The sequence below is a fragment of the Chamaea fasciata genome, unplaced genomic scaffold (assembly GCF_029207755.1).
Source record: "Chamaea fasciata isolate MVZ Bird 193981 ecotype frontalis unplaced genomic scaffold, bChaFas1.0.hap1 SCAF_10, whole genome shotgun sequence".
Lineage (NCBI taxonomy): Eukaryota > Metazoa > Chordata > Aves > Passeriformes > Sylviidae > Chamaea > Chamaea fasciata.
In genome coordinates this window covers 27,267,330-27,288,090 of record NW_027094095.1, presented here as the reverse complement: position 1 = coordinate 27,288,090, position 20,761 = coordinate 27,267,330, and the positions used below count along the sequence as shown (strand labels likewise).

At 42.7% G+C, this 20,761-nt stretch overlaps 1 protein-coding gene across 1 annotated transcript in view; it reads left to right on the top strand.

Annotated features, from left to right (window-relative positions):
* Positions 1-20,761, top strand: part of SLC1A7 (solute carrier family 1 member 7) — a 47,541-nt gene that overhangs the window by 12,323 nt on the left and 14,457 nt on the right. Inside the window, exons 3-7 of the mRNA XM_066191937.1 lie at positions 2,683-2,898; positions 13,955-13,997; positions 14,780-14,999; positions 17,303-17,402; positions 18,696-18,929. Of these exons, the coding sequence (XP_066048034.1) occupies positions 2,683-2,898; positions 13,955-13,997; positions 14,780-14,999; positions 17,303-17,402; positions 18,696-18,929 (813 nt within the window). The remainder of the gene's footprint in view (positions 1-2,682; positions 2,899-13,954; positions 13,998-14,779; positions 15,000-17,302; positions 17,403-18,695; positions 18,930-20,761) is intronic.

Genomic DNA, 20,761 nt, shown 5'->3' with positions numbered 1-20,761 from the left:
CAGTGGTCCCTTCCTGAGCACTGCAGGCCACGGAGAACACAGGGCTTTGTCTGAGCCCAGACCTCTGCTCATGCTTCTGCCACATCACAGTTACCCCATTGCACCTCTATAGTTAATTACTTTTGATGACTTTCTCATCACAGCATGAACTGAGCATGACTTTATCTGGTGACAGGATAATCTCATTACAGATGATGATCTTGTTAATGAATATCCCCAAGACAGAGCAATCTCATTATTAGCCCCCTCAGGATTTGCCACCTAAGAGCCAAGGTGAGATTAGATTCCAGCTGAATAACATCCTCCCAAATCCTAAGGCCCAGCATCTTGAGGCTGAGGTAACAACCCTAAACTCACCTGAACCACTGGACATATTTAATTAGGATTTTTGTCGCTAAGTACTTCTGGAAATACTTCTCAGGTGAGCAATCAAGACAGGGTTCATCTCTCTGTTGTTCTGCAGAACCGACAGAGCCCAGAGGCGTCAAGGACAATGAGAACAGTGTGGCTTCCCCACGGTGACAGTGGCCCCAGGGCAGTGCCAGGGAGAGAAGGGGAGTGAATTCTCTGTCTCCTGGGCAGTGCCCCCTCCCAGGAACAAGCCTGCCTACAAGCTCTGCCCACAAGCTCTGCTGCTCAACAGTCAGCCTTTCACACCACTGGTGTCACTGCCCTGCAGAATGTATCCGTAAAGAACCCTGAAAATTGTTACCACGAAAAACTGGTTAAAAACTCAACCTTTTTTTTTTCTTCTTCTTTTTTTTTTTTTTTCTTTTTTTCTTTCTTTTTTTTCCCCTGGGAATGTGGGGGTGGAACAGTGCTGTACTTTAGTATAATATAGGTATCTACTCTGTGCAGCAATGACCTAGCAGACTGGCTCAATGGCCTGTAGAACCTCAGCCTGAGAGAAGAGTTCAGTCCTAAAAATCTAATAATAACACAGGGGTTTTTTTAACAGAAAACTGTCACATCAATTTGAGATATATATATTTAACTGAACTCCTTTATAAAATAAAGTGGTTTAGAATATTTACTCTTCTGCATGGACTCATCCAAGGGAAATGTCAAGGAACAAAGTGGCATTCCTACCACTTCATTTTCAACATGCAGTGCTGTGTTTGTACACAGTGCTTTGCAGACACACAGAAAGGTGGGATTTCAATCAAATCCGATGATAAACAAAAGCAAAGAACAGTGGTTACAAGAATGAGAGTTACTGAGATGCTCCTTTTCTGAATCACCCAAACTCCAGTGCAGCCTTGCTCCTACAGTGTTAACAAAACCCATGCTAGATGAGAGATTGGCAATGCAGAAAAGCAATACATTTTCTTAATTAATCTAGTGGATAGCTGGAACCTGAACACTAAATCCACCCATTTGATTTCATTCAATCTACTATAAAGGTTAAGCTGCACTTTAGCATTGGCTCTAGACAACCTCTCTCAGCAGTGTGAGGTCAAGGAGATCTCATTCAAGGAGGTGCAGCTTAGTAAATATTTATGAGAACAGGCCTGAAAAACAGGTCTGTTTTGATGAGAAATCTGGACACACCAAACAGTAAATGTGGTGTTTTATTTCACCTGCACTTTTCCTGAGATGTATGCTTTGGAGAGTTCACAGAGAATTATCCAAAGTTAAATCTCAATTTAAAGCCCCAAACAGCACTGCTGTCAGTGGAAAATCTAATCCCAGACTCAGATCACTTTGAGACTGCATCAGGGTCTGTGTCAGAGCAGCCTAAAGCAACCTCAGGGGCCAAAGAGTGCCCTGTCTATAAGGGGGTCACTGGGAGCTGAATCTCATGGTAGAGAGTTGTGTGGCTTGGCACAGGCAAACTGTACAAGCAAGAGGATGGACAGTGGTGATTCTCTGGCAGTGCTGGGAAAGAAGAGGAAAGACCCTGATGGGTCTCTTCCAACTCAGCATATTCTATGATTGTATGACTCTATTACTCTCTGTTTCTATGAAAAGGCTGAAGTGATCACAGCATGTGCTTTGCTCCCAACTGGGCAGCCACACTTCCCATGGAGGTGTTTTCTCTAAATCCCATCCACTGTCCCCATTTAGACTGGAGGCATGCTGAATTACAGTCTGGTCCCTATGTGCCCCTGGTAAAGCAAAAATATATTGTGCTTTGAATTGATTTAGAAACAAAAAAACTTATTCTTTTAGGTAAAGAATGGACAAAATTGCCCCTCAGTGTTTTTAATTTCAAAATTTTGTCCCCACTTCTCACAGGAAGGGGTGAGTGGGTTGATTAGGTTTTCTTCAGAGGTCCATTCAAACCTGAATTATTTTATTATTCTGTAAAATTATGTGTAGAGTATGACACACAGAGTTTTCATAACAATTGCCGCTGCTCCTGTGAACTGAGCCATCACATGTGTAACTTGTGTAAAACTGTCCCTGGAATCTCAGGGAAGAGTCAGTAGGATTCAGTCCCCACATGTGCACCCTGAGCTTGCAAGTTCCTTCCAGCAACCAGGATCTGACCTGGCAATTGGAAAACGCCCCTTCGGACACAGAGACTACAGCTTTAGTGTTACTGGCAAGCTTATTAAAACACTGAAATGTAGAATCAGCTGTAAGAGAAGCAGGCAGGCTGGAATAATTCAGAAATGAGGCTTTCAGCTGCATTAATGTAATGCAAAAGATAGAATTTGTGCTGTTTTGTTCCCACAGCCTGATGTCTGGGCTGGCAGCCCTGGATGCCAAGACTTCCAGTCGCTTGGGAATCATCACTGTCACTTACTACCTGTGGACAACGTTTGTGGCTGTGGTTGTGGGAATAATTATGGTCTCCATTATCCACCCTGGAGGAGCAGCACAGAAGGAGAGCACTGAGGAGGGTGGAAAGCCCATCATGAGCTCTGCGGATGCCCTGCTGGACTTAATCCGGTAACAAATTCCATTCTTTCTGCTTTCTGAAGGCAGCACTTTGTACAGAACTGCAGGAGGAACTGTGGCCTGAGCCTAAGTTCTGAATCTGAGGATAAATATTTTGTTGAGACTGAGAAAAAAGTAAATTTCAGAAGATAATTTTCGAGTTATCAGATGTTTATACTGGCTGCTTCTTGTAAAATTTTAGTGAGTGGCCACCAGCCAACAACAATGGAGTAGATCTTTTGTACCCACAGGACTCCATATAGCATGTGGACCTCACCATCAAATCCATTATTAGGGTCAAGGGAGGATTAAAATATAATGTTCATTTAAACAAGAGTAGAGTGCTGCAATAGGCAAAACTTTAAATAAAAGGGTGAAACACACATTTTTCAGAAAATAATTGCTAGAAGTGCTGTTCCAGCTGTTTATACCAATTTGCAGACAAAGGACACAGTTAGAAAGACCATTTGTGTATTTTTTATTCTGCTTTGGGGCTTTTTCTTACTGGTTTTGTTTGGCAAAGGACACAGGTGTTCCTTTAGAGCAAAATTAGGGTACTGCTGGAATTGGATGGCCTTGCCTGGAATCTCTTTTTGTACCTGTATTTTAGGTGCTAGTGGGATTAGTTTGTTGACTGAACATATTCTGTGCCTCGGATTTATTTTGCTCATGCAGAAAGAACAAGTTTTGCCTTTGTTTGGTAGTTACTGGTCTCATGCTACATCAGTCAAGGGCTTTCAGGCCAAGTGTGTATCTGTCTCACAGAGAATTCTCTTTGGAGTTCAACTTACTGAAATTAAAAATGGTGCACAGTTTGTCTTTCAAAAAGCCAAATTCCTGACCCTGACAGCATGTCAGCACACAAAGTACTTTAATTAGAATTACTCAGACTTCAAATCAGAAGGAGCTGGGAGGAGAAGCTTACAAAAGACCATTTTTTTCTCCTCCATGTTGCATTTAGCCAGGCCACCTGAATTTTATCAATGTCTTTGTGAGAATGGGCCAAATTATTTTAGTCATGGAGCAGCAGCAGAGAACAATCTCTTTGGTAGCTTTACACAAAACCACCATCTTCAACTGCATTGGGAAGATACCCATCTGTATCTCTCCAGTGACTTGGCCGTGATGGATGGATGTGCAGTGGAATTCCCATGTCTGTTTGTGATGTGGGGTTAAGTCACATTATTCTATTTCTGCTGCACAAAGGACGGTAATTCCTACACCAAGAGCAAGTTACAGGAGCTTTGAATCCCTTAGTATGACAGAGTAGCATAAGAAGTAAAAGAAAATCTAAGAAAAATGTGACTTTAATGATTGTCCTCACAGTGGCAGTGTTCTGGAACCATTTTTTAGAGTGCTGGGCTGTTTCTAAGGCCTCGGTCTGAGACAATGAAAGGCCCACTGGGGCACACGGTGCAAAGATACAAATGGACCTTACAGCTCTGTCTGGGAAGGCTCTCCCTCACCACAGGTTCTCACTCCACTTCTCACACCAGCCCAGCTGTCTTTAGGGGCTAAGAGTAAGCTTGCCATGGAGATGAGTTAGATGGAAAGTAATCTGGGTTTTCAATACCAAAATTTTCTATACTACTATGTTTGCAAAAAAAGACCAAGAGCTGAGTTACAATCTCATCTCTTCCCCTCTGCCTGGCTACTCCCTGTACACCCTGTACTCAGGGGTGTTGTGGTGAGATTTGGGAACGCATCATTCCACTGAACATCACTGCAGGTCAAAAATCATGTCCTATAATGTCTATAATTTCACTTTAACAAACATTTACCCAAGCAAATGATAATAGCTTGTGTGCACGCTTCAGGTATTCAAGTTTTCAAGCAGCCATGTGCTTCTAGTCTGCAAAACCTTAAATTCTTCACTGGTTTGGGCAGGTGTCAACAATGACAAGGTCAACATGCCCCTGTCGTTAGAGAAGGTTAGAAAGAGAGAATAAAGCTCAGTCTCCTTTTGCTGTGCTAAGCAGCAGCCACAGCTGCAATCTTTCTATCCTGAGAGCACAAACGGATGGTTTTTATTCCTCTGCTCCAGAAATAACCACATTTACTAAATAAATAAATAACAACAACAGAACTGTGGGGAATGGGCTTTCAGCCTAGGCAAACACCATGGGTGAAATTCTGGCTCTGCTGCAGTCAGTTGCAAGACTCTTAAATATCTGTGTGGAAGTCTGGATTAAATGTAATGATGTATCCACTGGTTTGAGCTAGAAAAGCTGATCCTTTAGCTCAGTGATAAATCACTTCCATTCACAGCTGGAAACCATCCTTTGCAGCCCAGATTGGCTTATCTTCTCAATTCATTAATTTCCTCTCCATTTATCAATTGCATATGTGCCCAGAAGTTTACACAGGAAGCATCTGGTATTCTGCAAATGAAGAACGCTAAATGTACAAGTGGAGAGATGATATATGGGACATTATTGTGGAGTTTATTTTAAAAGCATGAATCTTGGCATGGGGATACATGTATTCACCCTCATTGATTTCAGATTTGAAGCCACTTTGAAATGATGAAAGACATTATTTCTTGTGATGTTATGTATGACATTGTCAAGTCTAGAATTTTTTGGCAGGAAAGATGTTGCTAGAAATTCAAAGTCTTGAATTTTCGTGTGAGATTTTTGCTTTTAGAAGTGGTTTTAATTAGAAATTAAAGAATATACTGAATCAGCAAAAAATGAAACCAAAAACTAGTGCAGACACTTGTAGTTATCCTAAACACTTGCCACACTAATCAATTAACACATTATTATAATTTTGCATTATTTTGTAGATGGCATTTCCCCTCTATATTTGTTCATTATGTAAAAAAACCCCAACCAACCAACCAAAAAACCCCAAACAACAATGATTTGGTGAGGAGATAACAGTGACACTGTGCTGCATAATTCTGAAATGGCTCTAAATCTCACATCAGCCAGGAAATACATAAATTGCAAATTGCATCCATGGTTCAAACTTTTTTTTTTTTTTTTTTTTTTTGGCCATTCTAAACAGCTGTACTTGAAAGATTTCCTTTCTAAAGAGAACCCCGGGAGACTGGGGACAAGAACGTTCTTTTGCCTGGGGAAGATGCCCATTTAACCAGGGGGTTCCTGTGCAGGAGCTTCCCCTTGCAGAACCCCCCCCCCTCTGTTGGATCTGGGCGAAGGACCAGCTCAGGAGGCAGCTGTGACTCTGAAGCTGTGCAGGAGATGCTGTTCTGAAGATGATTCTCTCTTTAGCTGCCACTTTATTGCTGCATTGAGACAAATGTACAAACCTGCCCTCATTTTATTCAAGGTCTCAGCTACAAACACTGCAAGGCCTGTGAAAGTATATTTTCTGCCATTTAAAGCTCTATATAATCCTCAGGCTAAGGATCATGTTGTCTTTAAGCACCTGGTGCTTTATGAGTTTTTATGGATTCATTTTCATGATGTGCAGTACTTCTGTGAGGTAGGCAAGGAGCATTTTCCTTTCCTACAGATAGAGAACCAAAACAGATGAAAAAGAAATTACTTCACTGAGGATTGTTCAGAAAACACTGTGGGGCCAGAGGAAATATTCCCAGCTCATACAAGACCTGGTGGGCTTCTTGTAGGATTGTGGCTTTGGGGCATGTCAATAGCAATGAATCAACAAACATCTCTGCCTTCTTCCTGTGGGAATTATTGTAATTAAGTTTATAGTTTGCCCCCAAAAATAAGAGTCACATTTTAGTAGCCTTTTATGAGTTAGAAAAATAAGAAAGGCAAGATACAATTTTTTTTTAAGTAATTCAAATTTTGAGTGTTTTATTCAAAAGGATAAAAAGGGAATGGTGTTCAATTTAAAATATTAGGTTTACTTTTGTAGCATAATCACCTGACTAGGAAAATAGAAAACGCCTATAATTTGAGGACAAATATTTGCAAAACTCGTTCTGTGAGCCAGGACAACACTGTTGACATTAGCAGTTAATATTTCCACGACATCTATTACCTTTGATTTAGAAGGGGAAATTCTGCTGCAACAGAACTTGTGCCACCTGCATTTGTCACCAAGGGAAATAAAATTTGGCTTATGTAATAAAACAAACAAGCAAAGTCCCAGCCAAACTGGGTTCCCCCTCCTGTTTTATATCAGGCTCACTGCAGATTTGGGCACCAGCAGATGCAGGGTTCATACACATTTTTGGTTTTTCTCAAGTCTAACAAGACAGCACGGCATTGTAAACTTACTCGGCTCAAAAACCACAAACAAACCAATTCAGTGAAGGCAGACAGGATCAAATCACACCTTGGCCCATGACAAATAAATTTGTGCATTTCTGAAGTTTACTGGAAGGAGAAATCAGAGCAGTTTACCACTGAATATTCAGGATTGCATCCATTTTAATAGCAGGTAGCCAGAAAATCAATTTGGCTTAACCAAGAGAGGTTTTATTTTTATACCAGTAAGAGTTAGAAGAGGATATAAACACTGTAGAGGATTTATGTTTCCATGGGAATCCTGGGCACTCTTTAAAATCACTTCCTTTCCCTTTTTTCAGGCTAAGGGCTACATTGTATGTTATCAAAATTGGGTTTCTTGAAAACAGGGCAGGAAAAACCCAGGATCTATTGTGGTGTGGAAAAAGTCCAGGCTGTGCAGAATCGGGAATCATACCTTTAGAAGTTTACTACTGAAGACTAAATTGTATATAGGCACAGTAAGATATTTTAGAGTGCATTAAGTGAACCAGGTTTAAACTATGAAAGAACTTTTAAAAATAACTATGCTGTACATTCATGTATCTTTTGCCAAAAGCCATTGTGTATTATGACAGAAATATTTATCTGTCCCCTATGGTAAAATACCATTTTTTATTCTTTTCAGATTGTCAGGGTTTTATGTCTCACAAAACCAGCCTTATACAAGAAATGTTCTGCACTGGGCTCATGTCTTTGCTTCTGGTTAATTTTTAAGAGTTCAATCTCCACAGAAGCCCCAACCTTAAGTATTTACAAACAACTCTCATGCCTCTAAATGTGTGGTCTCTATTTGGCACCAAACAAATCCAACACGGAATAAAGATAATTCCATGATGAAAACCACTCTGAGGAGATGGGCTATGAAGCAAATTCTGCTCTCTGGTCAGGAGGCTTTAGTCACAGAGTGGGAGGTGCACAGGGACCTGGAATTAAACCTGCACTAGGAAAGCTTCGACTTTGCAGGGGAATTTGTTGTCCATCCTCCTGACAATGGGCCTGGACCTCTTCCAGTGTAAACATTCACTTTTTATGGAATAACTTGCCTTGCTGGAACCACAGTGGAAATACATTGGGCCTGTCATGCTACCTTTGATGTAGTTCAGCCTTTTTGAGCTGCCTGAAGCTGTGATGTACTTGTGCTTCCACTTTCAGACAGCCACAGCCCTGCTGGGGCTTTGTCAGGACCTTTTCTTTCAGAGGAAGCAGGGTAAGAAGGTTCAGATCCCTTACTGGAACTGAAATGCTGTGCAGCCCTCAGGACAGATAAAAAGTCCACATTTGACAAAATGATTCCACAATATAAACTCTGCTCTGATCTTTGAAAAAAACCCAAGCAAGTGAAAGCAACTTAGACCTGATAAGTGATTTTTGCATCCTCTAAGTACTTTTTATCCCAATAATGAGGATTTTAGTGCTTCATTAATTCTGCAAAAGCCTTCTTTGGTCCTTTTAGCAGAGGTAGTATGATTGATACTGAGAAATGAGATGAGGCACTGGAGGTGACTACTGATGTGCAGGATGGTTTCTCACATGGCCCCTGTGCTCTAGGTTGTTTTTGGTCTTTCTGGATTAAATTTTGCCCTTGCTTTCGGCAGTGCAAACCCTGCTGGAGCCCCTGACACCAGCAGGAAGGTATCAGATGTATAACTAAGGACAGGACTTGTGGCTCATGTGTGGCAGTAGTGAGGAGTCTACACAGGTGATGATGAATCCATGCAGAGGACATAAAAAGTAAACAAATTCTTGAGATTAAGGTAATGTCACTGAGAATGACCTCAGCCTATAGTAAACAGAAGCTACTGTGCTTCATTTCATTTTTGGAAAAACCTGAAAACTTTACAGTTCTCACGTCAAGCCATTCAGGCTCTGGTTTTGCCCTCTGTATATAGTGACAGGGTAAGTTCTCAAACACTTAAATATTAGAATACTGTCAAATTCCCAGCCTTAAAACAATGTTCTTGCAAGCTCAGCTACGCTTGCTCAAATTTGAGAGCAGAGCATGCAAAGCTGCTTTATGCCTAGTGCAAATATAGGCCAATAAATATTAGGAGGACACACATGTAGCAAAACCCCCAGTCTGGTGGCTTTAATTCCACAGCGTTGGAGGCTGCAGCCAGACTGTCTGGTGTGGCAGGGATTAGGTGCTGATAACATCAAAGTCTGAGAGCAAAACCAGATTGGGGCTGCAGAGCAGGGAGGGAAGGGGTGCTGTGAGTCAAGGAAACAACAGCTGCGGTACCTGTGCTGGAGCCGCTGGCCTCATTTGTGACTGAAAGGATCTGCAAACGCTGAATGCTTTGAGTTAATGACACTGTGATCAGGACTCAGAATGAGTATTTCAGATATTCAGTAGCATTGCTGAAACCAGAAACTGGCCTGTTATTTCTAACAGAAGTTATCCAGGAGATGTGAAACGGGCTGCCCCAGCAGCTGCAGGCTGGCGTTCTGCGGGCAGTTCAGTGAACGGCGTCACGGTGACACAGTTTAACAGGGCTGCTCTTCGTGCCACTGCTGCGGTTCTCAGGGCCAACCACCTTCTAAAGAGACAGGTGGGCTCCCCCATCCTGGGGCCAGTGCTGGAGAGTGGCTTCCTCATGCAACTCAGCTTCCTAAAGCAGCTGAAATTAGGGGAGCAAAACCAATCAACTCTGTTAATTCATAGGTCAGTTGCTGGGAGACAATGGGGAAGGGAAGAGGACCTTCCACTTTTGGCAAGATGCTAATTTGTCCTGTGGCTAATGGGAAGCTGCACCCTCAGACCTGCTGCTCAGACCAGGGGCTGCCTGCACTGTATACAAGTCCTTAGGATTTCCTCAAAATCCATGACTACCAAAGTGCAGAACATATGTTGCCATAGTTGTCTCACATTACATGTACATCCACGTTCCTAATTCCATACATCTACATCTGAATCCTCTTATCCCATGCAGAATTAGGGAAGGGCTCCAAAATTTGCTCTTGGAATGCAGCGGGCTGTGCACCACAGCAGGCTGCAAAGATGGTGATTAGTAGGTCCCTTGTGCCTATGTGCTGCTGTCACAGCAAACGCAGGCCAGGCCTGCTCTGCCAGCTGGGGCTCAGTAGCTCAGCCCTGTAGAAGGTTCACTGAGCTGATATTGAAGTTTCATGCTCATTCACCCTTTTAGCCTCAGCTGAATACTCCTGCTCTATCTGGCAGAGTTCCTGAGGCAGAAGATGATCTGGGAAATGTTATTCCTCAGGGCAGGCAGTATTTTAGCTGTTAATTTTTTATGTGACCAGAAAGCCTATGTCTTCAGTTTCTGTTTTACAACAACATCCTTGTCTCAGACCTAAATTTATCTATGTTTTAAACCAGAGTCAGTCACTGTTATGCAGTAGGTTTAATTTCCTACTCCTATGTGAAATTATTTCTGCTAGGAGTGCTGAACTGAGCCACTGAGGTTAGAGACAATGTTGATTGTGCTAGAGAAATGAATCCCAGATCACGTTAAGTTTCCTGCCCTATTATTTTGTGACTCGTGTCTTGTAAGCAATCTGCAAGCAATGCTGGAACTTCAGAAGTATTTCATCTGCCTGGCTTTCTTAATTGAACAAACACAAGAGTGTTTCTAGGTGCTGACAGCAAGGATGAGCTCAGCTTGAATCACTTCTTTGTAAGTGCTGGCAGTGTCTTTAATTCAGTGTACATCAGTGATAAACACAGTGCCTGAGCAGAGACACAGCCTCACTTTACTCTGCTGGGACCAGATCCATGTGGGTCCATCTGAATCTCATCCAGAGCTGCAGTAAAGGTCACAGAGATCTGCAGGGGCCAGTCTGGTGGCAGGCTGGGTGCTTGGAACAGAGGTGGGCAGAGATGGACAGACTACAACACTTTGCCATTCGTTTTGTTGTATGTTTGGACAAACGTCTGGAATTTGAGCCAGACTGAAGCTCCCACTCTGTAGCATTCCCCAGGACTCAGCTTGGTGGGCAGGAGACCACAGGAGGGATATCCCAAGGACCTTGTGAGGATCCAGCCGGGCCTCCCCATCCCAGTTCCGTACTAAAAGTCAAATCCTCCATGTCAGTGTCTCTTCAGTCTCTTGTTCTGGACCATTCCCAGGAGGTCCTATCTAAACATCCAGCTCGTGGCTGGAAATATTAGTGTGCAGGAAAACACACGCCTGAAGCAAGAAGTGTTTCTGAAGAGGCCTGACAGGAACCAAGAAACCCTCCCAGTCACCTTCCATCTCCAGGTGGCAGTTCAATTCTTTCTTCTCAGTTTTTGTTTTCAGTCCATTAAAGTTCTCATCCACCAATTGCTCTCTTAAATGTTTTTAATTAACAAAACTTCATTTTGGCTAATACTGGATTTTCTCAATCCAAGTAAACCAGCTTAAAATAAAAATAAGCCGAGGCTCTGGCAAGCATCCTTTCACCAGATAAACTGTGTATCTTTGGTAAGGTTAGTCTCAAAGACTGGATCACAGTGCATAATTTATTAAAAAATATTGGGAGAATTCCAGGATCTAGTATTATGTGGGTAGTTGTAATTCCTGCAGGATAAAGAATGATAAAGAAACAAAATGCTTTAATCCTCTACAAATTTGTCTAACATTTAATCTAGCTACTAACCATATGATATTTCCTTTCTCAAGCAGTCTTAATTGTTCTTAATTCTACTAATTAGGACTATGAGGGAGAAGGTGGAAGTCATCAGCAATTAAATTCATGTTTCTGGGTAAAGCCACAGCTCTAAGGTGAGGTGCATATTCACAGCTGTGCTGGAATGTCAGTGTGGATCTCTGCTTTCAGGATACTTCACATTCACACAGCAGGTCAGAGCACAGCCAGCACACTGAGCACTCCCCTAGCACCTTTCAGCCCAGCATCTCAAATCATGAAACAAAGAGAACTGAATATTCATGAAGCCTTTAACAATCTGGAAGCAGAGTTCCCTTATGAGGCATAATAAAGCAGTAACCACCTTTACTCTCCAGTGCTTCCCCCTCCTATAAACATCCTCTCCATCTTCCCTGGCCCAGCTCCCTCCAGCTGTTCCTCAGTTGGTTCCCTGTGTCAGTCAAGCCCCAGGGCTCAGGCAGAAGGTTGTGCCTGCATCTGACAGGGAAAGGATGCACAGCTGCCTCTTGTCTGTATCTTGCTTTGGCTACACATTTGACATTTGAACCAGAGAATCAGCAGCTCCATGGACAGTCTGCAGAGACAATCCAGTGCTTTTATGAGACTCATCTGCTCTCAATCAGCAGGCCAACAAGTCCCTCTCATGTTCAGCCTTCTGTTTCAATCATTAGGCAGTACTACTATCACTTAATTAAAATTTTTCTCCCACAATTCTCCCTAAAAAATCATAATTAATTACCTCTTTGTAGCAATTGCTCTCAGTGATTGATGCTACTGATGCAGAATCTACCTCATACTTTTACGTGTGACCATAATATCATGCTATGATCACTTATAATAGAAAAAACCCCATGTTTTCTAAGCCAGAGCTGCACAGGGACTCCGTTAGCAACGAGTATGTGCTGCTGCTGCTGCTGCTGCTGCTGCTGCAGAGAGGAAAGCAGCTCTGGAAAATGTCTCTGGTTCAGCATGCATTTAAGTGTCCATGCACACAGCAATTCTCCTCAGAACTGAGAATAGGCTTTTCACGTATATTTGAGTGTTAACCTGTCTTGGGGTTTAAGCAGGACTTTGAATTAAAAGTCATTTTGTTGGACAACTCAGGAGTTTCTCCTTGCATAAACACAGGTATCTGAAAGAAGATAATTGGATGATAGACTGTCACTGTCTTCTGCCCCAAGCTTCAGAAGCTTAGGGTTGGAAATAAATGAGTCCTGAAAACGATCCTATTAGAATCATCACACAAATCTTGATTCCCAAATGCTGTGTGGAAGTGACTTTTTAGCTGTTTTTTCCCAATTATACCATGATTCCTCTTTGAAGCCTGTAGAGGGTGTGCTCTCCATTTCAAACCAGGATTGAATGTCTTTCTGCAAAGTAGTATCCAGCTCAAAATGAAGTTGTAAATTAGCTCCAAATAAAATTGTGTGAAATGTTACAGAGTGAGATACACAGAAAGTCAGAAAAGGTGACAAAAGGGTCCCTTTTGAAATTAGAAATCTACTGGCCTCCCTGCAATCTCAGTGTTGGGTCGTTGCCTTCCTCTGTAGCTCAGCAAAGATGAAGCTACTGGCCTCATTCAGGTTCTGAAGCCTCAGAACTATATTAAAACTGAGCACTGTACAGCTCTAATCTCAACTCATTTAATCAGGAATGAGATTCTCCTTCTGAAAAGCAAACTGCTCTTGACCAAACCACTGCAAAGTCTACATCACTTGCAATTTTAGTGATGAAAATGTAGCAGGGGTACTACAGTTTATGAATTAGCACAGGAGTACTTCGAAGTCCCACAGTAGATTACAGCACCCAGAGGTCTCAGGAATACATCCCTGAACAGCTTATTATCTAAGAAGGAAAGACAAAATATGGAATAAAAGAATATTCATCCCCCCAGTCAGCAGATGGGGAAGGGAATCGTAGCAATTATGTCACCCCAGTTACAACATGGGGACTGTGGCAGAGGCAGAATCTGCAGCCAGATCTCCTGGGTCTCACCCCAGGTGTTTGCGAAGTCCCAAAACTTCAGTTCTGAGGCGCTGTCTCTCTGTTGAGCCGTGCTCAGCCAGGCACAGCTGTATGGCACAGTGGGAGAGAGTGGCATCCTCTGCACCGGCCCAGCCCCTGCTCTCCAGGAGGGCAAAGAGCTGATTTATCAAGGCAGACCCAACACACCGTAAAAAGAAGTTGGTTTCAGTTCCATAGAAATTATTCTTCTATTTGTTCATTTTTAGGAACATGTTTCCTGCCAATCTTGTTGAGGCCACATTCAAGCAGGTAAGTGGCTATATTCCTTTTACTGACCAAAGACATGAGCCAGCATTATATGAAACATGTACCTTTGTAAAACACAACCCAGATACAGACATGGCATATGACTGCAGACACTGTAAGCACCTTCAGCATTTAGGAACCAATGAGTCCCATTCCATTAGCCTCAGCAGCCATGGGATCTGAAGGCAAAACAGGGATAAAGTGCTCTCTAGTGTGACTAGAGAATAGATATGTACTCCTAGGTCAGCTCCACATGCACTTGAGGAGAGCTGGAGTAAATTTAATAGCACCTGGCAACACCACACGAAGGAAGAACAGAATACCATGTTCAATTAAAGCAACAAAATTATGTATTGGGGAAGAATCTAATTACTCAGGTTGGAATTTGGCCAGAAAAGCTCATCTAAAAGTTCTGAGTGAGCAAGAGGCATGGCTGTATTTATTTCACCTGGGGGGCTATTTCATGGGAACCTCTGAAAGAGAAGGGCGCTCAGAACCTCAGGGAGTCATTCCTAATTACACCTTACAGGAAAGTAGCTCTGTCAGGAGGCAAAGTGTGTGCTGCACCAGGGTCTGATTATAGGAAAGTCTGGGGTTTTTTACACTTTTCCAAAAATTTAACTGTTTTTACAGATTTTATCAGATAGGGACAGGAGTGTTCATTCTCCTTTTCATGCCTGTCCCTTCAACATGCAGCATTGTTGAAACAGAGCACTTAGGAGGTGTCATTCAACTATCAATTCCTGCTGGGACATTGCAATGAAAACTGCTTTGTTTTCTTTCAGTATCGCACCAGGAGTATTCCCATCATTAAATCCAACAAAGCATCATCTGAAAGCACCACTCGTCGCATTATAATATACGGAGTGCAGGATGAGAATGGATCCAATGTCCAGAACTTTGCCTTGGATATCACCCCCCCTCCTGAAGTGATTTACAAATCAGAGCCAGGGGCTAGTGATGGCATGAATGTACTTGGGATTGTGATATTCTCTGCCACGATGGGTAGGTTGCAGACATGTTTGGTTTGTAATAATCCAAGTGTCCATTTAAGAGAAAAGGATTGGGGTTGGGTTGCTTGGTTTCTTGATTCAGCTTTTTTAACTGCTTCTATCTAAACTTTGTGGGGGGAAAGGCAAGACTGTTACAGAGCTGTTCCCCTACCCTTTCAAAGACAAATTTCAAAATCCTCGATGACTTTTGTTCCACAGAGTTGTTTTCTGTGCATTCACTTGCACTCTTTTTATTTTATTTTTTTCTTAATTATTTTGAGCTTTTATTCATGACCCATCTTTTGCTGACTGTAAGACAACCTTGTACAGTGTGCTCAGAGGAGGTAGGAATTACCACCAGGTCAGACCCATGGCCCCTCTTACCAGTATGCCAACCCATATTGTTTTATGAGTTTTGAATCTGTGGATATTCCTTTTTTGATTGAAACCTCTTGATTTTATTTTTGGTATCCTGCAATGAAGATGGTTATGTACCACCCAGTAGCTTGTCAGAGTACGAGCTTCTGTCTGGCTTATTTCTTTAGTTTAACTTGCTGGAGAAACTCATTGGTGCCATATGTGTTATATTATGTTTGTGGATTTGAAAGAAGAAATTTAAACAAACATTTCCTAGTTAATCATAAAGTTCTGATGACTTTTATAAGAAAATGCTGATCAAATTTTCCTTATGTAAATTTATTCTTGGAAGTTAATCTGGTCAGCAAAGGTAGTTCCATAAAACATCTTTGACTGTATTTATTATATTATGGTTCATACCAACACAAGGGGTCAAGATTCAAACCTGGAATTAGTGGATTTGTCTCTGTTTTTTTAGCTTTTCCAGTGGGTGGTATTCCCTGTACAACCCTGCTGGAAACTGGCTGTCTCCCAGTTTGTAGTATTTTATAGTCCTTTTCCAAAGTACAACATCCCCGCAAACACTATTCCACTCAAAACATACTGCATATGAATGAATTAATTACATCTACTTATTAGGACCAAGGGCAATTTTCTACTTCTGAGAACAGAATGTCATTCATTGTGTGCCCAGAACTGAATGTCTGACTTTTACCGAGCCTCTCAGTCTTGCTGGCCCGGGGCTCAGGAGGTGGAAGCTGAGAGCTGGTTTCTCCCTGGCTGGTGTACACAAAACAGCTCCAGGATTGTCACCCACAGCACGGCTGCTGGGTCACCTCTGGCTGCATCAGCCACGAACAAACCTGAGACACCAAACCCTCAACAACTGTCATCACCAGGGACTCTTTCGGGCTCGTGTTTTGAATAAAGGATGTAGCCAAGCATTTATTGCTGTCTCCAGCCTTCTGCACCAGCCCCCTCCCACCCCCCCAAAACGGAAGCCTTGAAACAGATTAATGAAAGAGCGTTGTCTTCTGACCTAAAAGCTATGGCTTAGATGAATTCTGACAGGCTCACAAACTCACATCTTGAGAGCACTGCTATTGTGAAATCCCTGGATAAGGCAGCTGAAAGCCTCCCTCCCCGCCTCAGCAGGGGATGGCTTGGGAGCTGCGCTGCCTGAGACGTGGCTCCACGGGACAGAGCCGGGCTCCTGCTCGAAGCGAGGACACGGCACATCCAGAGCGAGCGGCAGCACACACCCCGCTGCCAGCCCCTGCTTCCCCAGGCAGCTCCCCTCAAAGGCAAACTCCCTTGGTGCAGCCAGTTTTTGAAGTGCTTCCTTGAGCAACGTATAATCCTTTTGGGGAGGATAATTAACTATAGGAAAATGTCATCTATTTATATGCATTAATGGAAACTAACACTGTCTGGAGAATATATGGTTAGATGACACATCCCAGAGCTGTATTCATTTCTTTTCTGAGCAATGGGGGCACAGACATGGGTTTTATTTGCTTTCTTCTTTACTAGTTAGTCTTTACAGCAATTTGGCCTTTCTCCCCATGAAACTGCATTTCCTTACCTCCCCCAAAACTGCAAAGCCTGACTGATTGTAAAGGTTAATTATTATCATGTAGACAGAAAGCTACTAAAAATATGACAGAGGCTTCGTTACTAACTCCCCATTACCAGAGCAAACCTCAAAACCTGGCTTTGCATCCCAAATCCTCATTGGTGCTGCCTGGCTGTAGGCAGAGACAGATTCCTTCACTAGAAAATATTTCTCAGTTTGTCTTTCACGGATCACTCAGAGCAGGTAAATCCCTCACAGGGCTCTATGACTGATGGTTATGGACACACCCTTGCTGCCAGGGGGCTTTGAGTTTCAGCAGGGAGGGAAAGCACTGGGGCTGGTGAATACACCAGAGGAACTGAACCCAAATGCTTTGATTGCAGGTATCATGCTGGGAAGAATGGGGAACAGCGGTGTCCCCTTGGTCAGCTTTTGCCAGTGTTTGAACGAATCTGTCATGAAGATAGTGGCAGTTGCTGTTTGGTAAGTAACTGTTTTACTAAGAAAATCAATTTTTTTTAAAAAAAAAAGAGTAAGAACATTTCAACAGAAGAAAATGCACACGAATTTATTTCCATGGAAATAAATGAGGATGAAGAGTCCTTGGTTTTGCAGGGCCTCAGCATTTGAGGATGCACATACATCTGTCCCTGGTCTGTACCAACCTTTTGATGGGACACCCCCTGTGTTACTCCCACATTACAGAACATGGTATAGCTGGGTGGGGTGTGCTGTATGCCCCAAGGGCACTGCCAATCCCTGGCATGCCAAGAGGGATCACAGCCACCCAGCCCACACAAGGGAGAAGCACGATGGGACGCTCTAGCTGGTACTTCCATCCCTTTCAGCACAGCTGCAGACCCAGGCAGACCTGCTAACACACCTGCCCCAAAGATCAGAGGAACAGCAGGTGGCTGCCAACAACAAGAGCTATCAGCTTAGCACCTTCTCCCCACTTCAGGATGTCCCCCAGTGTGGCTCAGCCTGATGTGGGGCAGGGGACCAGCACTCAGCACTCAGCCTCTCTTTACAGCTACGTGGTCCAATCTGACTGGGCTGGGTCAGGAAATGATTGCTTGGGTGGATACATCAAAAGAGGTGGTTGATTCCTGGAAAAATGAGGAAGTAATGTCAAGTCTCTGGAGATGGCACAGCTGCAAGTGGAAGATGGCTGGATGCTCCCAGATTATTTTTTTTAATCTAAAGCTTTTTGGCATCCACGACTTTGTACACAGCTGCACACAGAAGCACAACAGTTTTGATAAAGCACCTGTCCAGAGTGGATTCAGGAACTAACATTTCTTCTGCCTGTTTATCTGCCCCAAATCAAACCCCCAGGCAGTCCAAGAGCATGTCTAATGCATGTTGGTGTTTCTCCTCTGCCTTCCAAAGGCAACATAAACGTTTACTTAAGAGCTTCCAAGGAAAATCCACGAACAGCTTACATGAGCACAAACACATGAGAGGAGCTTAGGATTCATTCCCCCTCTTCCCAGTAATTTACCTGCCTGAAGCTAGAAAGCCTGAGCTGCCTTTGGAACCAAAACGTTTTAAAGTTGTTCCTTTAAAAAGGAACCATAACCAGCACCATAACCTCAGCTGTGCTGAGGGGGACCCCACAGAAAAAACTGTTTAGCCCAGAGCTCTGGGCATCTTCCTCTGGTGTGGAGACAGGACAGCCAAACCCAGACTGTGCTGTTACTGCACTGCCACTGGAAGGAGCTGCCAGCTCCTACTATGTCTCTCCTAATAGTGACTGTCTTTCTTTCTGCTCAGGTATTTTCCATTTGGAATTGTGTTCCTAATAGCTGGCAAAATCTTAGAAATGGATGACCCCTCAGCCATTGGGAAGAAGCTGGGTTTCTATGCCATTACGGTGGTGTGTGGCCTGGTGGTGCACGGGCTGTTTATCCTGCCAATGATGTACTTCTTCATCACCAAGAAGAATCCCATTGTCTTCATCAGAGGGATCCTTCAAGCCTTGCTCATTGCTCTGGCCACGTCCTCCAGGTATTACAGAGTTTCTAGAAAGACTCAGTAAAATACTTGCTAGCTCCTTACTACAGCTACGTCTTGGTACATTATTGCTGTAGCAGAGCAGATATATCTGTATCAGAACAATGGTCTCTGTCCAATTCACTGGTATAAATTTAAAAAATGTGTGTCTCAACATTTGGAAGTTCTGTGGGAGCCACTGGACAATAATATTTGTCACATTGTTTTCCCTCGGTTTAAAAAATATTGGACAAAACCATTTTTTTTGTAGAGGACTGGAAAGGAAATAAGTTTTTTTCCATATACAAAATATTGTGCTTCTACAAAGTTAATGTATATGAGGGACATGCAGTTTGTCCAGAATTCCTTCTCGGTATTAGTGGGGAACCTCCTATTTCAGTCATGTGGAAACATTTTATCCTTTCTACTCATCTTTGTCTCTTGGTACACTAACAAAAGGCTGTGGTTGCAAGTTATTGTCTGGCCCTGGGAAAATATTTAACTGTTGTGCTCAAGGAATATCTTTTGCACCCTTTTGAGGGAAGATGTAGAATGAGTTTTTAACCATGGCTGAACAAAGGTACAGTGAAAATGGGAACCAGCTTGTGAACAGGCTATGAAAATGCCTCCCAACATGAGGTGCATGAGATGTGCTTGAAAGGGCTGGAATTGCCTTGCATGGAGCAGATACAAAAATGACAATTAAAGTAACATTTCCGTGCAGCCAATATGACAACACAGTTTCATGGCATCTTGGCTGAAGGAATGTAGAAGATAAAGACGGGGGAAGAGGGTATTATTATTTCAGTACTGAAGGTATTGGATTTCCACTGTGACACTTTACAAGGTGGTTTTTTATATACAATAGTTTGCTTCAAAATGGCCTATAAAGAGCAGCATGCTGAGAAACACAAGCTCAAGAAAAATTACTTGGTGGTGGTGCTTAAACTCTAATTATGCTTAAATAATTAAGGAAATCTTTTTTATTAGAATATAAAAAGTTTGTAGCTTGAGATGTCACCACATGCCTAGATTCAAGTAAGATGAGGATTTTGCACTCAAAGATGTTAATGTTGGATAAGGCTCATCAGGCTCACATTTGACACACTTGACTACCCGCCCTGCTTCTCTAGGAATTCTCTTCCCAAAAACTATTGCTGACAATTCAGTTTTTTAATCTGTGCTGTTCTTTTCATTCTCTGTTTTTTTTTTTCCTAGAAATAGATAGCTTTCACTAAAAATCTGAGTATTTTTCTTCTTAGAAAAAGAAAGTCCAACTTTTTCATGAGTGTAGATGCCATTAAGAAGGGGGGTTTAATAAAGGCTTACAACATCAGTAGGTATTCCATCATTTCCAAATCATTCCTTGTTTTAATTTTCCATATTATGCATCTGCATTGCATTTTGGTTTTATCAATTTAGGAGTCTTTTGCTGGTCTGGAAACTGATGAGAGAGAGGTGTCTGTGTCTGCTGAGCCTCTTCAAGGGAAACCAATTCTTACTTGAGGATTTTTCCAGCCCCATTTCCTTACCCCTTACAAGCTGGTGTGAGAGTGCCCTCTGACTGTGGGGAAAACACAGGGAATTCAGCTTTCCCTAAAACCTGTGCTGACTTTGACTCTCCTGGGCTCTGACTCACAGACCAGACCCTGTCTCTGGGGATATCAAATGCTTTGGGACAGCACTTTCTCCTGTCAGCTGTGCAAGGAATAACTACTTTTAGGCCCAATGAGGATGTAGTTTGGGAACAGAGCTCTGGCACCAGCTGCCAGCTCAGTCTGCACCAGAACCACCAGCAGGACTTGCTGCTAGATTTAGTATCTTTATTGACAGAAGCTAAAGTCCCA